At 37.5% G+C, this 20,692-nt stretch overlaps 2 protein-coding genes across 2 annotated transcripts; both read right to left on the bottom strand.

The window, feature by feature from the left end:
• Positions 1–14,675: 14,675 nt before the first annotated feature.
• On the bottom strand, positions 14,676–15,540 carry LOC131633218 (uncharacterized). Its single transcript, XM_058903930.1, has 2 exons — positions 15,193–15,540; positions 14,676–15,092 (listed from the first exon to the last, which is right to left on the bottom strand). The coding sequence occupies exons 1-2, from the start codon at positions 15,538–15,540 to the stop codon at positions 14,676–14,678; spliced, it is 765 nt and encodes a 254-aa protein (XP_058759913.1).
• Positions 15,541–15,692: 152 nt separating this feature from the next.
• Positions 15,693–17,086, bottom strand: LOC131633217 (uncharacterized). The gene is made up of 3 exons (XM_058903928.1): positions 16,574–17,086; positions 16,249–16,474; positions 15,693–16,166 (listed from the first exon to the last, which is right to left on the bottom strand). The coding sequence occupies exons 1-3, from the start codon at positions 17,084–17,086 to the stop codon at positions 15,697–15,699; spliced, it is 1,209 nt and encodes a 402-aa protein (XP_058759911.1). The 3' UTR covers positions 15,693–15,696.
• Between the last annotated feature and the right edge of the window lie 3,606 nt (positions 17,087–20,692).

The raw sequence follows: 20,692 nt of genomic DNA, 5'->3' as shown, positions 1-20,692 counted from the left end.
CAATAATTAAAATAAGATCCAAAAGTTACCTTGAAGCGTAAGGGAAGGCGTAACTGTTTGGATTTGCAGGGGCCAATACCGGCATCCTCCACCATGCCCATGCTTGTAGCAAGAATGCACATCCACTAAATGTACAACTATCCTTTTTTGCACATTTGCATAAGGAACTATATAGGTATGCCAACACAGCCGAACCCCAACTATATGTCTTTATTGCATCAATGTCCCCAAGTAAACACAAGTACATAAAATTAACACTATTTCCCGTGCCTTCGGGAAATAGAAACCTACCAAACAACAACATAATATACATCCTAGTTTTCCGCAATATAGTTTCTTCGTCAGAAAACTGATCCAATTTAAGCCTAACATAAGCTTCCTGAAGGCCAGCAAGCTTTATACCTTGGCCCCTACCCCTTTGTTGCCCCTCACCCTCTATTAAATCCACACCCAACAATTCGACGCATAGGGCGTTTGGTTGTTGGACATTTCCATACACTGCCTTTCCATTTGTTTTGAGACCCAACAACATGTACACGTCCTCTAGAGTGACGGTACATTCACCCATTGGAAGGTGAAAAGTATGAGTCTCAGGCCTCCAACGCTCACACAATGCTAATATAAACTTCATATCAACTGAGGTATGTGTTAAGTTCATTACCTCACCAAATCCCGCACGTTTAACGTAGTCCACAATCAAAGGGTCAGGAGCATTCATCTTACCAGCACGGGTCCTAAATCTCGTGACATCCTATAAAAAAAAACACCTCCCATAAGTATTTGAAATTAGTAAATTTAAGTAAAAAAAATTAAGTGTTTACTCAAACTTACATAAGTGGCAATGTTTGCAATGGTGCCTCGATGCTCTTGACCCATAGTTAGGAGAGACATGTTTGTTGATGATGAAACACAAAGTTGCTCTGATGATAAGTTGCTCTGATGAAAGTATAAGAGGTGATGAAGAAAATGAACAAGTTTGGGAACATATTTATAGCCAAAATGCATAGGTTATTACGAGATTCCCTGCAGTGTCTTGTCCCGTCAAGTCTGTGGTGGGGACGAGATTCCCTGCAGTGTCTTGTCCCGTCAAGTCTGTGGTGGGGACGAGATTCCCTGCAGTGTCTTGTCCCGTCATGTCTGTGGTGGGGACGAGATTCCCTGCAGTGTCTTGTCCCGTCAAGTCTGTGGTGGGGACGAGATTCCCTGCAGTGTCTTGTCCCGTCAAGTCTGTGGTGGGGACGAGATTCCCTGCAGTGTCTTGTCCCGTCAAGTCTGTGGTGGGGACGAGATTCCCTGCAGTGTCTTGTCCCGTCAAGTCTGTGGTGGGGACGAGATTCCCTGCAGTGTCTTGTCCCGTCAAGTCTGTGGTGGGGACGAGATTCCCTGCAGTGTCTTGTCTTGTCATGTCTGTGGTGGGGGGACTAGATTGCTATAGAGGCATGCATTCTTGTCATGCTAAATTATGTTAAACCATTGCATGCACCGATTTATCATATACTTTTATTTTTTATTTAGATGTTGAGAATTTTATATTATAATAGATTTTAATTCATTATCATAATTTGTGACATGCATTATCATAATTTTTAATTCATTTAAAACATACAATTATAATAGATTTTGAGACTTTTATATTAAACTAGCGCAGATATATATTATGGAAAACATTAATTCATTCATTAATTAAAAAGGTACATTGACAATAACCAACACAGAAACCAAAACATCTAAGAAAATAACACATAACAACTTGTAGTACACGCTCGATCATTGCAACAAACACAACAACACTTAATCTAAACTACTCGAGTATCACTGCAAGAACAAGTGGATTTTGAACGCCTCGGTTAACCTCTCCACTGTGTGTCCAAAACATTAGATCCACGTCCACATCGTCTTTCACACGGTCCCAGTAATACATGTAGGTGCCTTCTGGATTATTATCCGTCAACGTAATGTATGGACAACGGTAATCTATCTGTTTAACTTTTCTGTTCGGACCATCTAGTTGACGAAACCCAGTGTTGATGGCTCTAACAATTCTCTGGAAATTCCAATGGGGGTTAAGGCAGACACGCATGTGACTACCTTCCTCAAAAAAAACGACAGCCCAAACTGAGTTCATTTTTAGTGTTTGCAGTAAGAATGAAGAAAGAGTTGGTACTTCAACTCCACACACACACACACCTTTATTTATAGTGGGTGAAATACCGCGGAAAATAATTTTGCTAATTATTAATAACTTAAATACTAATTGGAAACTTTGTAATGTTAACAAAACATTTCATTAATATATGCTCAGAGCATTTAATTGGACGGTACAGAAGTAGCTGAAATGATAAAGAAACTACAACATCTAGGATATTACAACGGTTAGGACAATGTCTTCTCTGTCCTCCATCATTCGAGTGCATTGAATGTCGTCCTCCATTGTCTCCCACCAACGCTGTCTTTCAAGAAAAGCACCTCCCCTTGTTCTAAGTCTCTTGATAGATCTGATTTGTTCGCCTTGACTCCACTCTCCCTCCAAAAACCTGAGAAGGGTCCTCTTAAGCTGGTCCATGGATTGAATGTTCCAAAACATTACCTGCATGGGAGGTTTGACGGCAGAGAAAATAACGTATCCGTTTCTTCGAACAATGGGAGGTTGATAGTCCAAACGCCTTACAGGTGGTGGAGGCTCAGTAGTCCGGTGCGTGCTATCTGGCCTTATTCGAGATCTCATTTTTTTCGTGTGTGTACTGATGCACACAAGAAACCCTAATTTATAGAGGGACAATTAGGGTTTCATTTACAAGGGAAAAACATAAACAATAATTTTGAAGAATAAAAATTAGGGCCCCACATGGTCCCCATCTGTTTTCTGTCCCTAGCATGCGTCCGAAACGAGTTCCTGTACCCTAGCATGCGCCTGTAATGATTCCTGAAGCGATTCCTGATAGATTCCTGCAACGATTCCCCCTATCTTCATGCATGCAGCCCTATCTTTTGTGGCATGCATTAGTCATGTCAAAGTTACTATCTTGTGCAGAATTATTGGTTCATTTCTTGCATGCATTACCCTTGTGTAAGAGGTGGGGACGAGATTCTCTTGTGGCATGCATTAGTCATGTCAAAGTTACTATCTTGTGCAGAATTATTGCTTAATTTCTTGCATGCATTACCCTTGTGTAAGATTTCTTGCATGATATATAGGAACTACTTCACATACTATTTTTTACAACCATCACAACTTTCCCAAACATTTCTTCCTTTTACAACACAACACAATTCTCACATTTCTTCTTTCACAAACACATATCAAAATTATGGCATCCACCTCGCAGTTCAAAGTTCGTGTTCATATGAATGGTGAGACATACCACTGCGACACAAACGGTTTTATATTTAGAAACACAAACTCAACACGTTTTGCTCTAAATAGACAATCAGATTTCTCTTATCTAAAAAGGAAAATCGAATCCAAAATAAGAGAACAAGTTTCTCAGATATTTTACCGACAACCCCTTCTTCAACCTAACAACTCAGTCATATTTTGTCAATCACAGATAACAACTGACTTAGAGGTTCAAAACATGTTCCTCACCCATGAGCATTTTGGTTATGATTATCTGGAACTGTACATAGTGGTTGAACAAAATGCTCCTTCGCAAAATATTCAGTCACAAGTTATTGATCCTGTTGTTGATGACGAACAACAACCCGAGCATGTCATTGACGAAGAAACTGATATAGAAGATGTTGTTGATGAGTTGGTGAATCGTGAATCCGAAGATGAAGGTGACGAAGAAGTTCTAGTACCGGATCGAGTACCGGATACACATGCATATTCACCTCCGGCACATTTCACAACGCTTAATTTAGGAGAGGACGAGCCATCGTCCGATATGTTCTACAATCCATACATGAGGTCAAGCGAGGAGTTAAAAGAGGGTGACACGTTTCGTTCGAAGGATGATTGTCTGTTGGCTATAAAAAATTGGCACTTAGCAAATTGTGTTGATTTTAAAGCCGATCGATCAAATCCAGAGAGAGTCACTATTGCATGCAAAAACCCGGAATGTGGATACATGCTGAAGGCATCGTTCAGAAAGAAGTTTAACGCGTGGGTGATACGTTCGATATCTCAAGCCCACACCTGCGTCACCACTAACATGGCGCAAGATCATCGAAAACTCAGTCATGACATGATATGTCATACCATCATTCCTCTGGTCGAAACTGACCCATCCCTGAAGGTGAAGACAATTATTTCTCATTGCGTTTCTGTGTTCAAATACAGACCTTCGTACAGAAAGGCTTGGTTGGCGAAACAGAAAGCAATTGAAAGAGTCTACGGCAACTGGGAGGAATCGTACCAACAACTTCCTCGCTACCTGGCTGCACTGCAATTGTATTCACCTGGGACTGTTAGTATATTGGAGACACTGCCGGCACAGTCCCAGGACGGAACCCCTCTCGAAGGTAATGGAATCTTCCATAGACTATTCTGGGCGTTTCAACCATGCATCGTCGGTTTTGGTTTTTGCAAGCCGATTATTCAAATTGATGGAACGTGGCTGTATGGGAAATACAAGGGAACTTTGTTGATGGCGGTCGCGCAGGATGGAAATAGCAACATTTTTCCAATAGCATTTGCTTTGGTAGAAGGCGAAACAGCTGCTGCTTGGGGTTTCTTTCTGAAGAATCTCCGAGCTAGAGTCGCTCCACAACCTAATCTTTGTTTGATTTCTGACAGGCACGCTTCTATTGACAGCGCATACAACAATCCGGCAAATGGTTGGCACAACCCTCCGTCTAAGCATGTCTACTGTATTAGGCACATAGCACAGAATTTTATGAGAGAGATCAAGGATAAATTTTTGAAGAACCACTTGGTGAACGCGGGGTATGCCTTAAACCAACCTGGATTTCAATACTACCGCCGAGAAATAGCGTTGACAAATCCAGATGCAGGGAGGTGGATTGACAGCATTGATAGAGCAAGATGGACTAGGTCATACGACGATGGGGCTAGGTGGGGCCACATGACTACAAATCTTGTGGAATCAATGAACGGGGTTTTCAAAGGCATACGAAACCTACCTGTAACTGCCATTGTTAGTGCTACGTATTTTCGGATGGCAACTTTGTTCGCCACACGAGGTAAGAGGTGGAATTCAGTGTTACAAACACAACAGGTATATAGCGATGTCTGCATGAAATATATACAACAGGAATCTGCCAAGGGTAACACTCATCGGGTGACCGAGTTCGACCGTCATGGCCACACCTTCAGTGTAAAGGAAACAATTGACCACAACCAGGGACTTCCACGACAACAGTATCGCGTCAATATCCCAGATCGTTGGTGCGACTGTGGCCAATTTCAAGCATATCGCATGCCTTGCTCCCATGTCCTTGCAGCATGTTCACATACTCACTTTGATGCATTATCTTTGGTATCAGAAATTTACAAGGTATCAACGTTGCTCAACATATACGACAATTACTTTCCGGTGGTAGCAATGGAAGCATATTGGCCTGTGTACGAGGGGGAAACAGTTTGGCATAACGATTTAATGCGTCGGAATAAAAGCGGTCGACCAAACAGCAGGCGTATTAGAACCGAGATGGACGTAACTGAAAAAATGCAGAGGAAGTGTAGTATATGTCGTGAGGTAGGACATAATAGGACCAAATGTCCCAATCGTGGATCTAGTTCCACAACATAGTTATTAGTTTCGATGATGTTTGTAATTTACTTTTTCAATGAAATGAACTTTTTTTTTTATAAATTTTATGGGTTACAACACAAAAAAAATTACTAAATAAAAAAAAGTTCATGGTACATATTGAAAGAAATTACCAAATATTACCATGGAGAAAATATTTGGAACCAATAAAATTTACAAAGATTTAAGAGAAAATAGTACCGAAAACATTAATATTGAAAGTAAAAAATTACCTAAAATATAATACCATGAAAAAAATTAAGAGGAAATAATGAAAAAAATTACATTAATATTGAAAAAAAATTAAGAGGAAATAATGAAAAAAATTACATTAATATTGAAAATTACATTAATATTGAAAAAAATAATTAAGAGGAAACAATGAATAAAATTAAGAGGAAATAATGAAAAAAATTAAGTGGAAATAATGAAAATAAGATTGAAAAATATTGAAAATTACATTAATATTGAAAAAAAAAATTAAGAGGAAATAATGAAAAAAATTAAGAGGAAATAATGAAAAAAATTACATTAATATTGAAAATTACATTAATATTGAAAAAAATAATTATTTATAAAATCCATTTTGAATTAATAATTGAAAAGTATAACATAAAAAAAATTAGGAGGAAATTATGTTAAAGAAAAAAAATTACAAAAAAAAAAAGAAAAAAAAAATAAAGGGGGGGTGTTGTCGCCAGGGGGGGTGGCGACAACACCTAAAAAATACACATGGGCGCCAGGCCCACTGGCGAGTTCTCTTAAAGCCCAGTGTTGTCGCCACCCCCCTGGCGACAACGTGTATTTTTTAGCAAAAAATGGACATTTGGGGAATTATTTTGAAAAGTTGGTTATTTCTGAAATTTTTTTTAAAAAAATGGATATTCAAAAAAAAAATTCAGAAAAAGTCAATAGAAGAACATGACGATGGAGAAAAAGAAACAACCCTGACCATAATAGAAGGATGAAAGGTACCAAAATCTAATGCATGAATGAGTATTGAAATTGTGTGGACTTATTTAATCTAATGGTCATAATTGGTGGTACATAGGTGAGGGACTTAATTGCACTCTCATTCTAGAAGTCACCTTAAAATTAATTTGAGATTTTATAAGTTAAACATAATTTATTTTTTAAATAAAAAAAAATCAAAATTTAAATTTTACAAAATAAGTTTAACGATAGATTTATTTATTTAAACTTTATTTATTTTTTAAATTTTAAGAAAACATCAAGTTTTTAAATAAAAAACAATATTAATTATAAGGCAAAATTCCCTTTTTAGTACCTTAATTTTACCTCATCCTAAAAAAATTCCAAAATAATTTCCTTAGTTAAGATTCGATGATGGAACAGTCTACTCACTTACAATTGCAATAACCAACTTTGTTTCAAATTACAAATCAAATATATTTATACTTATATTATCTCCAAATAGTCCATTTGAATACTCATCACTTTATCTAGTACGCGATTCTTCCCATCTCCAAGATCCTAAAGACTCAACATAACACTCTTTCTATCTCTATATATGATCTATTTCAATAATAATTTTACCATCAAGTATGTTAATTTTATGGATCAATGTTAATTTCTATGTCGAATTTTGATTACCATTATTATGAGATTTGAAGTAGCAGTATACTAAGCTACTAGCTATAGAGTACTATACTTGTGTGTTTTCACAAATGATTACAAGGATGATGATTATTCAGTGTGCATGAAATAAAAAGGTGCTGGAAGAATGTTTAATTTGTTTTGTCCATTGCAAATTGCTCATTCAATGGTGTTCCTCATTTAATTATTGAGAGTGATGATAAAGATGTGGTTGCTGCTATCAACTCTCTCTTAACTATGGCAAATAAGGTAGAAGTAATTATGTACAATCCTTGTCTTATAATGTCCCATGATTTCTATGATACTAGTTTTTAAAATTTAACAAGAATAATAAACTTTAATTAGTTAAGTATTCTATCTCCCGGTCTTGTCGGTTAAAAATTTTAAACCAGAAATATTCTTATAGAAAAAGAATGATCCATTAAGTTGAATTGAATTAACGAGCCTGAAGTGAGAAACATGAGAAAGCAAAATATAACATAAAAAATTGCATACCAGCCATGAAAATATTAAGAGGTCATGGATATGGATTGAAAAATTGCGTACCAACCATGAAAGCATTAAGATGTCATGGATATGGATTGCGTCTCCAGTGTGTTCCTTGTTGCATGATTTCTGGGGATATGGATATGGATTGGAGGAATTGCGTACCAGCCATGAAAACATTAAGAAGTGCTGGATAAAGTGATGAGTATTCAAATGTACCTGTTCAGAGATAATACGAGTATAAAAATGTATGACTTGTAAATTTACACAATGTATGACTTGAAAAAAAGGTGTTTTCGGAAATGTATCTCCGAAAACGTGTTTTTTTTAATATAAAATATTGATTTCGGAGATGCATCTCCGAAATAAAGTTACACTTTTAGAAAATGTGGTGTTTCGGAAGTTCATCTCCGAACGCACCCCCCTTGAGGGAATTCGGAAATGAACCTCCGAATTTATGTCTGGAAAGAAGAAAAATGGAAAACAACAACGATTCGCTTTATTTAATCGGGTGAAGATTACAACGATAATATTACTGAAAATTAAAGTTACATATTGTTGAACACGGGTAGGTGGGGATGAGTCAACATTTTGATTACGTCGTCCGCCGATCTTTGAAGTTTCGCGTCCAACTCGATCGGGCCTTTCGAAGAAAATCGGTCGAACGTTGTCCACATAACCGCTAAATCTTTGTCGTTCTTGATCTCAAAAGGTGTGAACTTAATGCCTCCCTCGTCGTTAAGCGATGGCGAGCGGTACTCGAGCTTGACAACCTTTCGATTCTCGGGATAGCGCAAAAGCGTGTTGAGCGACGGTATCAACTCCGCAAACGGCGTGTCGCGCGAGAAGCGAAATTGGAATGGCATCGGGTAGCCGGTTTCAAAGTAGACGAATGCTAGGTGGGGGTAGGTTTGTGTCATTTGTGTTTTGTGGTGTGAAGAGGATGAAGAAGAGTGTGTGGTATTTATAGACTTATTGGAGCATTGATGGCCCAACAAACCTTATCCTGCCTCAGGGGACATTTCGGAAATGAACTTCCGAAAATAGGAGGCAGACAAGCATATTTCGGAAGTTCATTTCCGAATTATGCAGAAACAGACATAAACTTTCCATTTTGTTGATTGCTTAGTGTGTTGTGTAAATTGAACAAATGAAATTGACATTAAACATAAATTACACAAAGATGACATAAAACATACTTATATTATATATGTATTGAATCGGTCCGATTTTACATGATAAACAACAATACATACGAAAAATGATCGTTACAAACAAAAACGATCCGGAACGAACTAAAATTCACCGAACCAATCAGTGGATCCTAAGTCCAAAATAAGCACGTCCTTCGACCGCTCTCTATTTTGCTCGCGCTCTTGGCTCATCATTTCTTCAAACTCCGCCATTCTTGAAACGAAAGGATCCGGCCAAGTCTCCGCCTCATTTGAACAATGTGCAGTCCATTGACAACAAGTAGCCGGTATAGGACACCCCGGTTTCAAAAACACTTGGACGAAGTGCCACGATCGTAGATACCCGATGCATATGATCCGGCCCGACGAGTCTAATGGCGGTCGACTATGAAGTGGAAAGAAAGTCTCACTTAGTCCAAACCTCGTCAAATCGACGCATACAATATCATAGGCACTTGCTATTAGATGACCCATATCGGGGAATGACATCCACTTCGAGACCGGAGCGATACCGGTAAGTGATGGAACAAGTGAATCATGAATTTTTGTAAACTTTTCTTGATTTTCATATAGTCGGCCGTAGATGTCCTGATACGAAGTCAACTCCGCAATGAGTTCCTGTCGGACTAAAGTGTGATTATTTTCCCCTTTACCGAGCAACCCCGCAACGGCCCGATATCCACAATTGCCGTCGCCGCCAACATCAACGATGTTATCGATATATTTGTGCATAAAAAGTGGCATCTCATCAATGTAGACAATTGGTGATTTTTTGATCGGCGGTGTGCGAGGTGGCTTCGAAATACGGGCTCCTTTGTTACCACTACACTTAGACTTCGGTGTCTCATGAATTTCCGGGAACGATGCATCCACATGTTCAAAATAGGAAGGAGATCGTTTTGTTGACGTGTCATCTTGTGTAATTTTGGACTTTTTCGGTGCACCTTTCGTTTTAACCGGTTGAGATGGCGATTTCAAATCGGTGGTCTCCGGAAATGCGATCTTTCGCAATTGTTCTTTTATGTGCATTTTTGTTGTGTCGTCCGCTTTAGCAAACTTTTCCATTATCACTTGCAACTCGTCGGAGATGGTGATTTTGGAGTCATTTTCTTTCGGCGGGTCAAAATCATCAAAACGAAGTTTCTTCCAATGGTCGGCTACCTCATCCATGTGTATGGGTGAATTCAAATTTTTCTTTTTTGCAAGTATACAAGCACACGGAAGGCCGTATGTAGTTCTAATGGTGCACCCACATAATGAACTATCCGTCCCCGTGGTCTCCGACCGCTTAGCTTCATGAAACAAAAAATTCAAACCCGTTCGAGATATGTTGTAAATCAATTGGGAGAATAGAATTTGGCCCTTATACCGGTGTTCCATAACCGTCTTGCTCCGACCGAACGATGTTTGAATTTCATTGTGTTGATTTTCAAGCATTTGGTTCACGGTGTCCCATCCGCGACACAAATCTCCCTTGCTATCACCCAACCACCTCTTGAAGACCGCATGTGCGGATTCAACTCGGTTAGTCGTGGTGCAACCAAGATGTCTAACCCGATTTGTCCAAGCGCACACGACTTTTTCTCTAACTTTGTCAAGAATGGTGGATTCGACGTAATGACAAAAAGTCTTAATGGAACCACACAAAGACCTAAAGCGTACCAATTTCTTGGTATAATCCTCTTCGGAGTATGCATCCAAAATTCCCCTCCATGCCGACATTATCCTATCAACCACAACACCGGCTTTGACAACTTTACCGTTTTCATCCGGCCTATCTTTTGTCCCAACCGCGGGTTTCAACTTGCTTCTCACGTTGCAAGTTATGTGATACCGGCAAAGTAAAGCGGTAGATGTCGGGAAGACAGTATCAACCGCATTCATCAAAGCATTGTCCCGATCGGTGACAATGACGTTTGGCATAACCTCTTGATCAACTAACAAAGACTTGCAAATTCCCAAGGCCCACGTAAAGTTGTCTTCTTTTTCACACTCCAAAAAAGCAAACCCCACCGAATAAGTCTTGTCTGTCGAGGTCACACCGACGATCTCTAGAAGAGGAAGCCTATACTTGTTTGTCTTGTACGTCGAATCCATGACAAGAACGGTTGGAAATGTGTTGAATAATTTGATACTTTCGGGATGAGTCCAAAAAATATCACGCACCGTAACTTTGTCCTCGGAGGTTCGGAAGCTTGAAACATAATTGTTATCGCCTAGTAGTTTCAAAAGTTGTTGCATTTCCGACCGAGGGCCCATATTCAAAACCTTGAGATTGTGTCATTCATTGTAAATTTGCTTGATATTTGAAACGCTATCCGGTTTCTTACGCTTCAAATCGGCAAGTATGTTGCGAGGCGCCACTTTGACTATCGTTAGGTCCGATATCATATTCCTCTCTTCGCGGGACAAACGACACGCCATTGGATGCCCGTGTAACTTGACATCCAAGGCATGATTATGCATTCCACAAATTACGGTTAACCGCCACAAATCATCAACCCTCCGAGTGGCACGCAACTTAAACGGACACCCGCACTTTCTCGATCCCGTGTCCTCGTGTTTTAGCACCCGGTTTGATTGTACATAACTACCACCCCGTTCGCAATTCAAAACAACGAAAGCTTTCCGCCTACTATTTCCGTTGTCCGACCTTAAAATAACAATTCCAAATTCATGTTTGTTAGCTTCCTTCCGAACCCAATCAATCAATTGTTCGCGACTACCGAAGCTCCGATCATTTGTAAAATGTTGCCGAACATCGACCGCATTGATCATAGGAGTAACGTCAATAACCGGATCGTTATTAACGTTGACAATTTCCGGAACTAATACTCCATCGTCTTGCACAATGTTGTCCGGATGCACCATACCTAACAAATGAATAAATTAGCAAAATTGGCCAAAACTGTTTTTTTTTAAACTGCCAGGGCATATTTCGGAAGTTCATTTCCGAAATTTTTTAGGTAATATATTTCGGAAATGAACTTCCGAACCATATCAGTTTTCAGCATAAATTTGTTGAATCAATGTAGTGAAATAGGGGATGAAATGAGAGATGTTTACTTGAAATTGTAGCTTTCTATGCTCCCTTTAACGTGATCAACGGTTTGAAACTTGATTTTAGGGCGAAAAATTGATGGAGATTGATTGGGTTTTAGAGAGGGTTTTGAGAAGTTTTGGAGAAAAATGATGAAATAGTGAAGGAGAGAAATTTGTATATGCAGCAACAGTTTCGGAAATGAACTTCTGAAAATATGCACGGATTTTGAATTTTTTTTGACTTCGGAAATGCATCTCCGAAAACACCAAAAAATTGGTGTTTTCGGAGATGCATTTCCGAAGTCAACAAAAATTCAAAAAAAAATATAACTTCGGAGATTCATCTCCGAAGCAGGGGTAGTTTAGGTTTTTCGCTGGGGGTGACCCCCATAGGGAGGTGGGTAAAGAAATTTTCATTTTTAATGGGTTGAATGTGAGCTCCTTTGATGGTTTATTTCTCATGAAAGCTCTCTCTTAGGATTGGTTTAGTGTATTTTATAAGAATCATTGTAATAGGTCCCGGGAGGAGTGGTTCCTAAACCCGAGATTTTTCTTTGTTGTGATTGTTGGTCGGATTCTTTGTTGTTGTGTTGGTTTGTGTGTTACACCGACCGATTTTCTTTCTCTTTGTATTTGGGTTAAGCACCCCTAGTGCTCTTTAAATCCAATTTGATTATAAAAAATAATGATCTAAATCACGATATATTTCATCTTTACCTTCATCATTTATATCATTCTCATTTCTAATTACAATCCCGCCTCGACATGGTCTTTTATTCATATGGACTTTTCCTTCATTAAGTTCTTCTTTATGGTTTAATAATTTCATATCGAACTTTTGTATGCTACTCTTAGCTAGGTCTTCAGAATTAACAAGATCACTCCATGATAGATTTTCCCACATAAAACCAGCATGAACACCATCTTCATAATCTACACTCATGGCCATGTTTGTCTTTGCGAAAGAAATAGAGTATAGAGTATAAGAAAGACAAAAGAGGTTAGAAAGAAAATAAGATAATTAATAATATTTATATAGAAGTATAGTAGAGTTTAGTGGACTTGGATCCTCTCCTTCATTTTTCTCTCCTTCCCTCTCCATCCTCTCTATCTCTCTCTTAATTTCACTCTCATTCATCAATAAAAAAACAAAAGTTATTCAAGAGAGAATGAAATTAAGAGAGATAGAGAGGATGGAGAGGGAAGGAGAGAAAAATGAAGGAGAGGATCCAAAATGTAGTTTAGTAGAAGCTACTAAGAAAAATTATATTAAAATAAAAAGTAAAAATTGAAAACTTAGTATAGAAGCATCCAAAATTTATTCAAAATGCAGTTGTTGTTATTAAAAATTCTAGCAAATACATTAAAACTAATCATATTAATATTTGTCATAATAAATACAAATTAAAATTTAAGTGTGTATTACAAACACAACCTTTATCACATTAGAATTCCACCATATAAAATTTACACTGCATGCACGATTTGTGTTAAAATGGATTTATTGAAATTACTCTGTGTGGCCGCGGTTTTGGAAAACCTTATATGCAATTTTGGGAAATCATGCTAGATCACTTGGATTTGAACAAACTGACACATTAAATCTTGACAAAATTGTAAAAATGTATTTATTTACAAATGTCCTCTATCTCAAACCGTTGGCAAAATTGTAAAAATGTCCTCTATCTTCGAAGATATATCTCCGAGTGCACAAAATCTTATTTTTACACTTCTGAGATATACCTCTGAATTTTTTTGAGGTTAATTCGAAAATGTATCTCCAAAGATATCATTTGTTCCAATTACATCTCTAAACTCCAGAGATGCCCCTCCGAAAAAATCAAAAGTATTTTAGGGTCCGTTTGGTTCAACGGAGGGGAGGGGAGGGGAGGGAATTTAATAGAGGGGAGGGGAATGGAGGGGAAGGGAGGGGAGGGAATTTAACTAAATATGTGTTTGGTTCAAAGAAGGGAAGGGGAGGGGAGGGGAGGAATTTTTAATAACATACTCCCTCTGGCCTTAATTATAAGCAAATATTCTCTTTTTAGATTCATTGAGTAATGAATGTATCTGGTCTTTTATGTAGACCAGATACATTCATTACTCAATGAATCTAAAAAGAGAATATTTGCTTATAATTCAGGCCAGAGGGAGTATATGTTTGGTTCACAAGAGGAGGGGAGGGAATTTAAAATTAAATTACATTTTTATCCTTACAAATATTGTCATTTGTACCTAGTAAAAATAATTCTAAATAAAAATAGTTTTGAATAAATTTCACTAAATAGAAACTTGTTCATTCATAAACCATATAAAATTAAACAAAATATCTAGAAACATATTAAATTTAAACAAATTATTCAAAAACATATTAAATTGTAAATAAAATATTCATAAAAACCGTAAGGCTATTATAAGATGATCAATCAGACGAGCCAAAGACCATTTGCATTATCACTGCTTTGCGTGCTTCAGGTGGACACTGGAGAATCATCCTAAGTTTGTCAGCATCTTTCATGACAGTGCAATATATCTGAGGCAATGACTTTGCATCACATCCACATTCCTTTATTAAATTCCATGTTTCTTCTCCTGAAATTGGAGGCAACTCATATTTTTGACGCTATCTCATTATTTCATTTCCTTCTCGTATTGCCGCATTTCCTTCTGTTAGTGCATTTGCAACCAAGACAATTGATTCTTGGAGTTCAGTAACATCATTGTTTGTATCTTTGTTTTTAACCACTTTCATTTTCTTTCTTTTACTACCACTTAAAGGATCTGGTGATTGTGTTTCAGGTACAGAAAAATCAGAAGTAACATCAAAGCTTTCCAAATTCACCTCATTACGAGCAACATGGTCATCAATATCTTGAATAGTTTCAGCAAAGTCTTCATTGGTGATCGATGACTTTTGTTTTCTTGTCTCTTTTAAAGTACCAGATTCCTCTCCATCAGCTCGGTTAGGTCCATAAAGTATCAGCATCTTCTCATAATTTGGAAGTGGTACATTTCTCCAATTTGATGCTTTTGGTTTTGACTGAAAAAGTATGATAAATAAAATATATAAGATTAATAAAAGTTATACAATTATTTATAAATAAAATATTTTACGATATAAAAAGTTCATCAAAATTTACCTCAATTAGAGCATCCCATACTTCTGACTCGGCATCCCATAATTGTGTAGTTGAATTCCAAGAAAAGCCGCTCATACCACCTTTAAAAATATCATAGTATTCAGTGAAATTTTTTTTCAAAGTTTTCCAACGGTTTTTAATCTTCACCTTGTCAACTTTGTTTCCAAACAATGCACGAAGTTCAGCTGCAATATTTTCATATGCCGATGTAGTGAATGTGCCATTGACTTTGTTCCCCTTTTCATATTCATGCATAAAAGCATCAACAAGAGCATCATCCATTTTTCTATTCCAAGTCAAAGTCCCAGAATTACCATTATTAATTGGTAATTGCTTATTCGATGCCATTAACTATAAAAATGAACAATTATAACACAAAAAAATTAATAAATATAATTAACAAAAAGGTCGTAATATCATAATAAATGTCTAAATAAATTTGATACTACTTCATCAAGGAACAACAAACATAAATGAAATAATATAAAATACAAGTCAGACTCTTTAAGCTAAATTATTATTTTGATAATTTAACCACATTTGATGTGCTACACTATCTCTTATAACCCCGCCCATAGCAAGTTCATCTCTGTCACTTCTTGGACCTTGATGATTGTCATGAGATACATTTTGATTTGCAAGTTCAGCATCTACTTCCGCTATAAGATCTTCATCCGGGTCTACACTCATTAGATAATTGTGAAGAATGCAACATGCAAAAATGATTAATTTTTGAGCTGTGACTCCATAATTTGGCTCTGTTGAATTAGATAAAATCTCAAATCTTTTTTTCAATACACCAAAGGCTCTTTCAATTGCATTGCGTAAAGACGAATGTCGAAGATTAAACAACTCTTTAGAATTTTGGGGTGGATTTCTAGCTGAATATTCTTTCAGGTGATACCGAACTCCTCTATAAGGTGTAATTAATCCACTTGTCAACATGAACCCAGCATCAACAAGATAATATTTTCCTATAGTAAAGAAAAATAATAAATGTGATAGTTTAAAATATATAATATAAATAGCTATAAGTCTAGGTTATTCTTGTATTACCTTGAGGAATTTTAAGTTTATCTTCGCGTGTTAGTGCATTCTTTATTATTCTCGAGTCAGAGGCAGACCCTTCCCACCCCGCAAGCACATAAGTAAACTTTAAATCAAAACTACATGCTGCTAAAACATTTTGTGTCGGGTAGTCTTTCCTACCGCGATATCTAGGAGCATCTTTTGCGGATACTTTAACACGTATATGTGTTCCATCTATTGCACCAACACAATCCTAACACAATATAATATTTTTTTATCAATAAAATCTATGAATACTAGAAATTTTAGTATTTTTGTGTAGGGAATATAATTTAGTAATAAAAAAATTTACCTTAAAATATGGGTAGAATCTATAACTACTAGAAATTTCATGAGGGACCGTTGAGCCATCGGGTTGGATAAGAAATTTTTCTTCTAATTCAAGAATAGCTCTCAAAACTTGATGAAGATGACGACTAATAGTTTCGCCGGAGCGACGAAACCAAAAGTTGACTTCACGATTTTTAGCATTATGTGTTAATATGTAAATTGATTTTGCAACTTGCTCTTCCACACTTGACCACCGAGTAGCTTGTAATCCCCCTTCTCTTTCTAACATACCACATAAGGTCATAAAAGTTTGAGGACCCATTCTTAATATATTTCTACTTGTTTCACTATTACTAATTCGATACATTATTTCTTCACGAACCCTTTCTCTCCCAGAGCTCATACTATAACACAATTTTCTCTTACGAGACATTCGAACATAACAGTAAACAACCGCACATATTAGTTGAACTATAGCTCTTCGACGTAAATCAAACCATTTGTTAATAACAATTCTTTGATCTTGATCATTCATCTTGAAGGATAGAAAAACACTTAGAAAGGGGGGGTTTGAATAAGTGTAGCTTTAAAAACTTGACAGATAAAAATAAATTGCACAGTTATTTTTATCCTGGTTCGTTGTTAACTAAACTACTCCAGTCCACCCCCGCAGAGATGATTTACCTCAACTGAGGATTTAATCCACTAATCGCACGGATTACAATGGTTTTCCACTTAGTCAGCAACTAAGTCTTCCAGAGTCTTCTGATCACACACTGATCACTCCAGGAACAACTGCTTAGATACCCTCTAAGACTTTTCTAGAGTATACTGATCCACACGATCACTCTAGTTACAACCCGCTTAGATAACCTCTAAGACTTCCTAGAGTATTCTGATCCACACGATCACTCTAGTTCCTTACAACTTAATGTAATCAATTCTAAGAGTATTACAATTGCTTCTTAAAAGCTATAATCACAAACTGTGATATTTCTCTTAACGTTTAAGCTTAATCTCACTAATATATTACAACAGCAATGTAGTGAGCTTTGATGAAGATGAAGTTTCTGAGTTTTGACTTTTAACAGCGTTTCAGCAAGTTAATTGTTTTTCAAATCGTCAGAATTGTTAACCTTGCTTCTCATCAGAACTTCATATTTATAGGCATTGGAGAAGATGACCGTTGAGTGCATTTAATGCTTTGCGTGTTCTGTACAGCATCGCATTTAATGTTATACGCTTTTGTCAACTACCTCGAGCCTTGTTCACGCTGTGTCTACTGACGTAGCCTTTAATAGCTTTTAACGTTCCTTTTGTCAGTCAGCGTAGCTTGCCACTTGTACTTCCTTCTGATCTGATGTTTGTGAATACAACGTTTGAATATCATCAGAGTCAAACAGCTTGGTGCAAAGCATCTTCTGATCTTCTGACCTTGAAGTGCTTCTGAGCGTGATACCATCAGAACTTCAGTGCTTCTGTTCTCTTGTTCTTCTGATGCTTTCATAGACCCATGTTCTGATTCTGCTTCGACCATCTTCTGATGTCTTGCCAGACCAAGTTCTGATGTTGCATGCTGAACCCTTTGAGACAAAGCTTCTGAGCGCTGAATTATGCATACTCTTTATATATTTCCTGAAAAGGAAATTGCATTGGATTAGAGTACCATATTATCTTAAGCAAAATTCATATTATTGTTATCATCAAAACTAAGATAATTGATCAGAACAAATCTTGTTCTAACAATCTCCCCCTTTTTGATGATGACAAAAACATATATAAATGATATGAATTTGCGATCAGAAAGAGCAGACGGCAAAAGACAAATTACACAGCTATAGCATAAGCATATGAATATGTCTCCCCCTGAGATTAACAATCTCCCCCTGAGATAAATAATCTCCCCCTGAAATAAATACTCGAAGAACTTTAATAAAAGACTTCCCTGGTTATTTCGGTAGAGACGATCACATAAGCTTCTGTCTTTAGAGAATTCATAGCTTCTGACTTCTGCTTCCATTGGACAGCTTCAGAACTAGAATTTCCTTAGATCCCTAGAACACTCACAGCTTCTGATTCCTGCTTCCATCTAGGACAGCTTCAGAACTTGAATTTCTTTGATCTTCTGAACATTCACAGCTTCTGATTTCTCCTTCCATCTAGGACAGCTTCAGAACTTGAATTTCTTTGATCTTCTGAACATTCACAGCTTCTGATTTCTGCTTCCATTTAGGACAGCTTCAGAACTTGATTTTTCTGGATCTTTAGAACATTCACAGCTTCTGATTTCTGCTTCCCTCGGATAGCTTCAGAGCTTTGAATTTCTACCAACATCACTTCATGCTAGATTTGTATCAGAACATTGTTGAATGTACCAGAGCCTCACCAGAGCATCTCTACATCCTGAAATGTTACAGAACAAAAACTAAACGACAAAAGTCAGCATGAACGAGTCAGAACATAAAATGTATATTTGACCACATGATATGTATCAGAGCCATATAGGCTAAAATAATGTATCAGAGCAAATAGAATTTTGTCAGAGCAAATAGACAAATATGGATCAAATTCTATTATCAGTGCTTCTGATTCATTCTTCTTTCTTGCTTCTGATTTCTGAAGCTTGACAGCACTCAGCTTGCTTCAGTTTCCTTAAGTTTATTCTTTTTACAGAATAACACTTCTTATGGTTTTGCTTCTGTGTTTGCTTTGAAGATTCTCTTCACTTCTTTATACCTGCAAAACACTTAAACCATATAGAACTTGCAGTTCTTGTTAGTAAATGCAACTGATTAAATCAAATCATTTATCACATATTTCTCCCCCTTTTTGTCATATCATCAAAAAGCAAAAAGATTCAAAGACAAACAAAACGAAACACACGGAGGAAGAAGATGATTTCATTGAAGTTCAAACAGCAGGTACAGAAGTACATGAAGATAAGTAAGATCAGATGCACAAAGACAGATGCAACGAAAAGAAAGAAACAACACAGACTCAATCTAAGATGGCCCTAGCCTTAACAAGATCTTGGCCAGCATCTCTTGAACCTCATTGTTGTGTCCATCTTGCTTCACCATGAAAGCTCTATACTCAGCATTGAGTGAGCTTTGCTCATCCTGTCTCTTCTGAATTTCTTCCAGAGTCCTTGCAAGACGAGAAGATTCATCAGAAAAAGCTTCACCGCTTTCAACCACAGGAATCGCAACTTGATCTGTAGCTTCCATGGATAGATCATTTGCAGGGATTTCCTCAACAGGATCTGATTCAGCAACATGATCTTCAGCATCTGCTTCTTGCATAGAAGCATCTCCATATTCTGCAGCAGGAATTTCCGAGTCTCCATTCTCAAGAGCCTGAAGAATGGCAGCTAGATTCCTGGGGGCAGAAGGACCTTCAACTTCTGGTGGGTCAACAACTTCTGGAATGACCAAGCTTGGGTCTTTCTCAGAAGGGTTTTCCCTCAGATAGTCAAAGAGTCTTGAAGTCTCCGAGCAGAACAGGATAATCAGGAATAAAGATCACGATATCCCTGCATGGATTTGCTTCCATTTCAGCAGCCAGTCTTGCTACTTCCAATTCATCCACAAAGGGCTTCTCCTCAGCAGCAACACAATTTCTGAGAGGATGGTAGTATATACCATTATCATCCTCCAGAAGGTAACCAGGGTAACCAGGGGCAGCAGCCACTAGTCTTTTCTGTACTCCCATTGCTTCTACTTGAAAATCCTTGCGAAATCTTCTCCAGAGATTTCTTGTAGAAACATCATCCAGACCATTTAGAAATGCATCCTTCAGAAGGTCTAGACTGCTAATCACCTCATGTCTGAAAAGTTCCAGGTAGGTATAGGGTTCAGGTTCAGGCGGATTGAAGGTGAATTTGTAGTCAGGGTAGAGAAGACAGTAAGGTTTGGATTTTCTGGTAGGTAAGGGATGGGATATAGAAGGTGGAGGTGCGGTGGATGAGGAAGAAGGGGTATCTGAGAGAATGATTGATGAGGATGGAATATCAGAAATGATAGATTGTGAAGAGGATGGAGTATTTGTAAAGGGAATTGGTGAGAAAGATTTATCAGAAGGAGTTGGGGGAAGAATACTTAAAGGTGTGGGGTTTAGAATGGGAGAGGAGAAGGATGATGGA

The sequence above is a fragment of the Vicia villosa genome, unplaced genomic scaffold (assembly GCF_029867415.1).
Source record: "Vicia villosa cultivar HV-30 ecotype Madison, WI unplaced genomic scaffold, Vvil1.0 ctg.001098F_1_1, whole genome shotgun sequence".
Classification (NCBI taxonomy): domain Eukaryota; kingdom Viridiplantae; phylum Streptophyta; class Magnoliopsida; order Fabales; family Fabaceae; genus Vicia; species Vicia villosa.
The sequence above is the reverse complement of the archived record's forward strand: the minus strand, read 5'-3'. Positions and strand labels throughout refer to the sequence as shown.

Bases quoted from the DNA above. Each gene is read 5' to 3' on its own strand.
- LOC131633218 (XM_058903930.1), bottom strand. From the start codon at position 15,540: ATGGCATCGAATAAGCAATTACCAATTAATAATGGTAATTCTGGGACT. The intron at 15,093-15,192 runs GTAAATTTTGAT...ATACTTTTTCAG, and splicing joins TATGGGATGCTCTAATTGAG to TCAAAACCAAAAGCATCAAA.
- LOC131633217 (XM_058903928.1), bottom strand. From the start codon at position 17,086: ATGAATGATCAAGATCAAAGAATTGTTATTAACAAATGGTTTGATTTA. The intron at 16,475-16,573 runs GTAAATTTTTTT...ATATTGTGTTAG, and splicing joins GATTCTACCCATATTTTAAG to GATTGTGTTGGTGCAATAGA. The intron at 16,167-16,248 runs GTAATACAAGAA...TCTTTACTATAG, and splicing joins TAAACTTAAAATTCCTCAAG to GAAAATATTATCTTGTTGAT.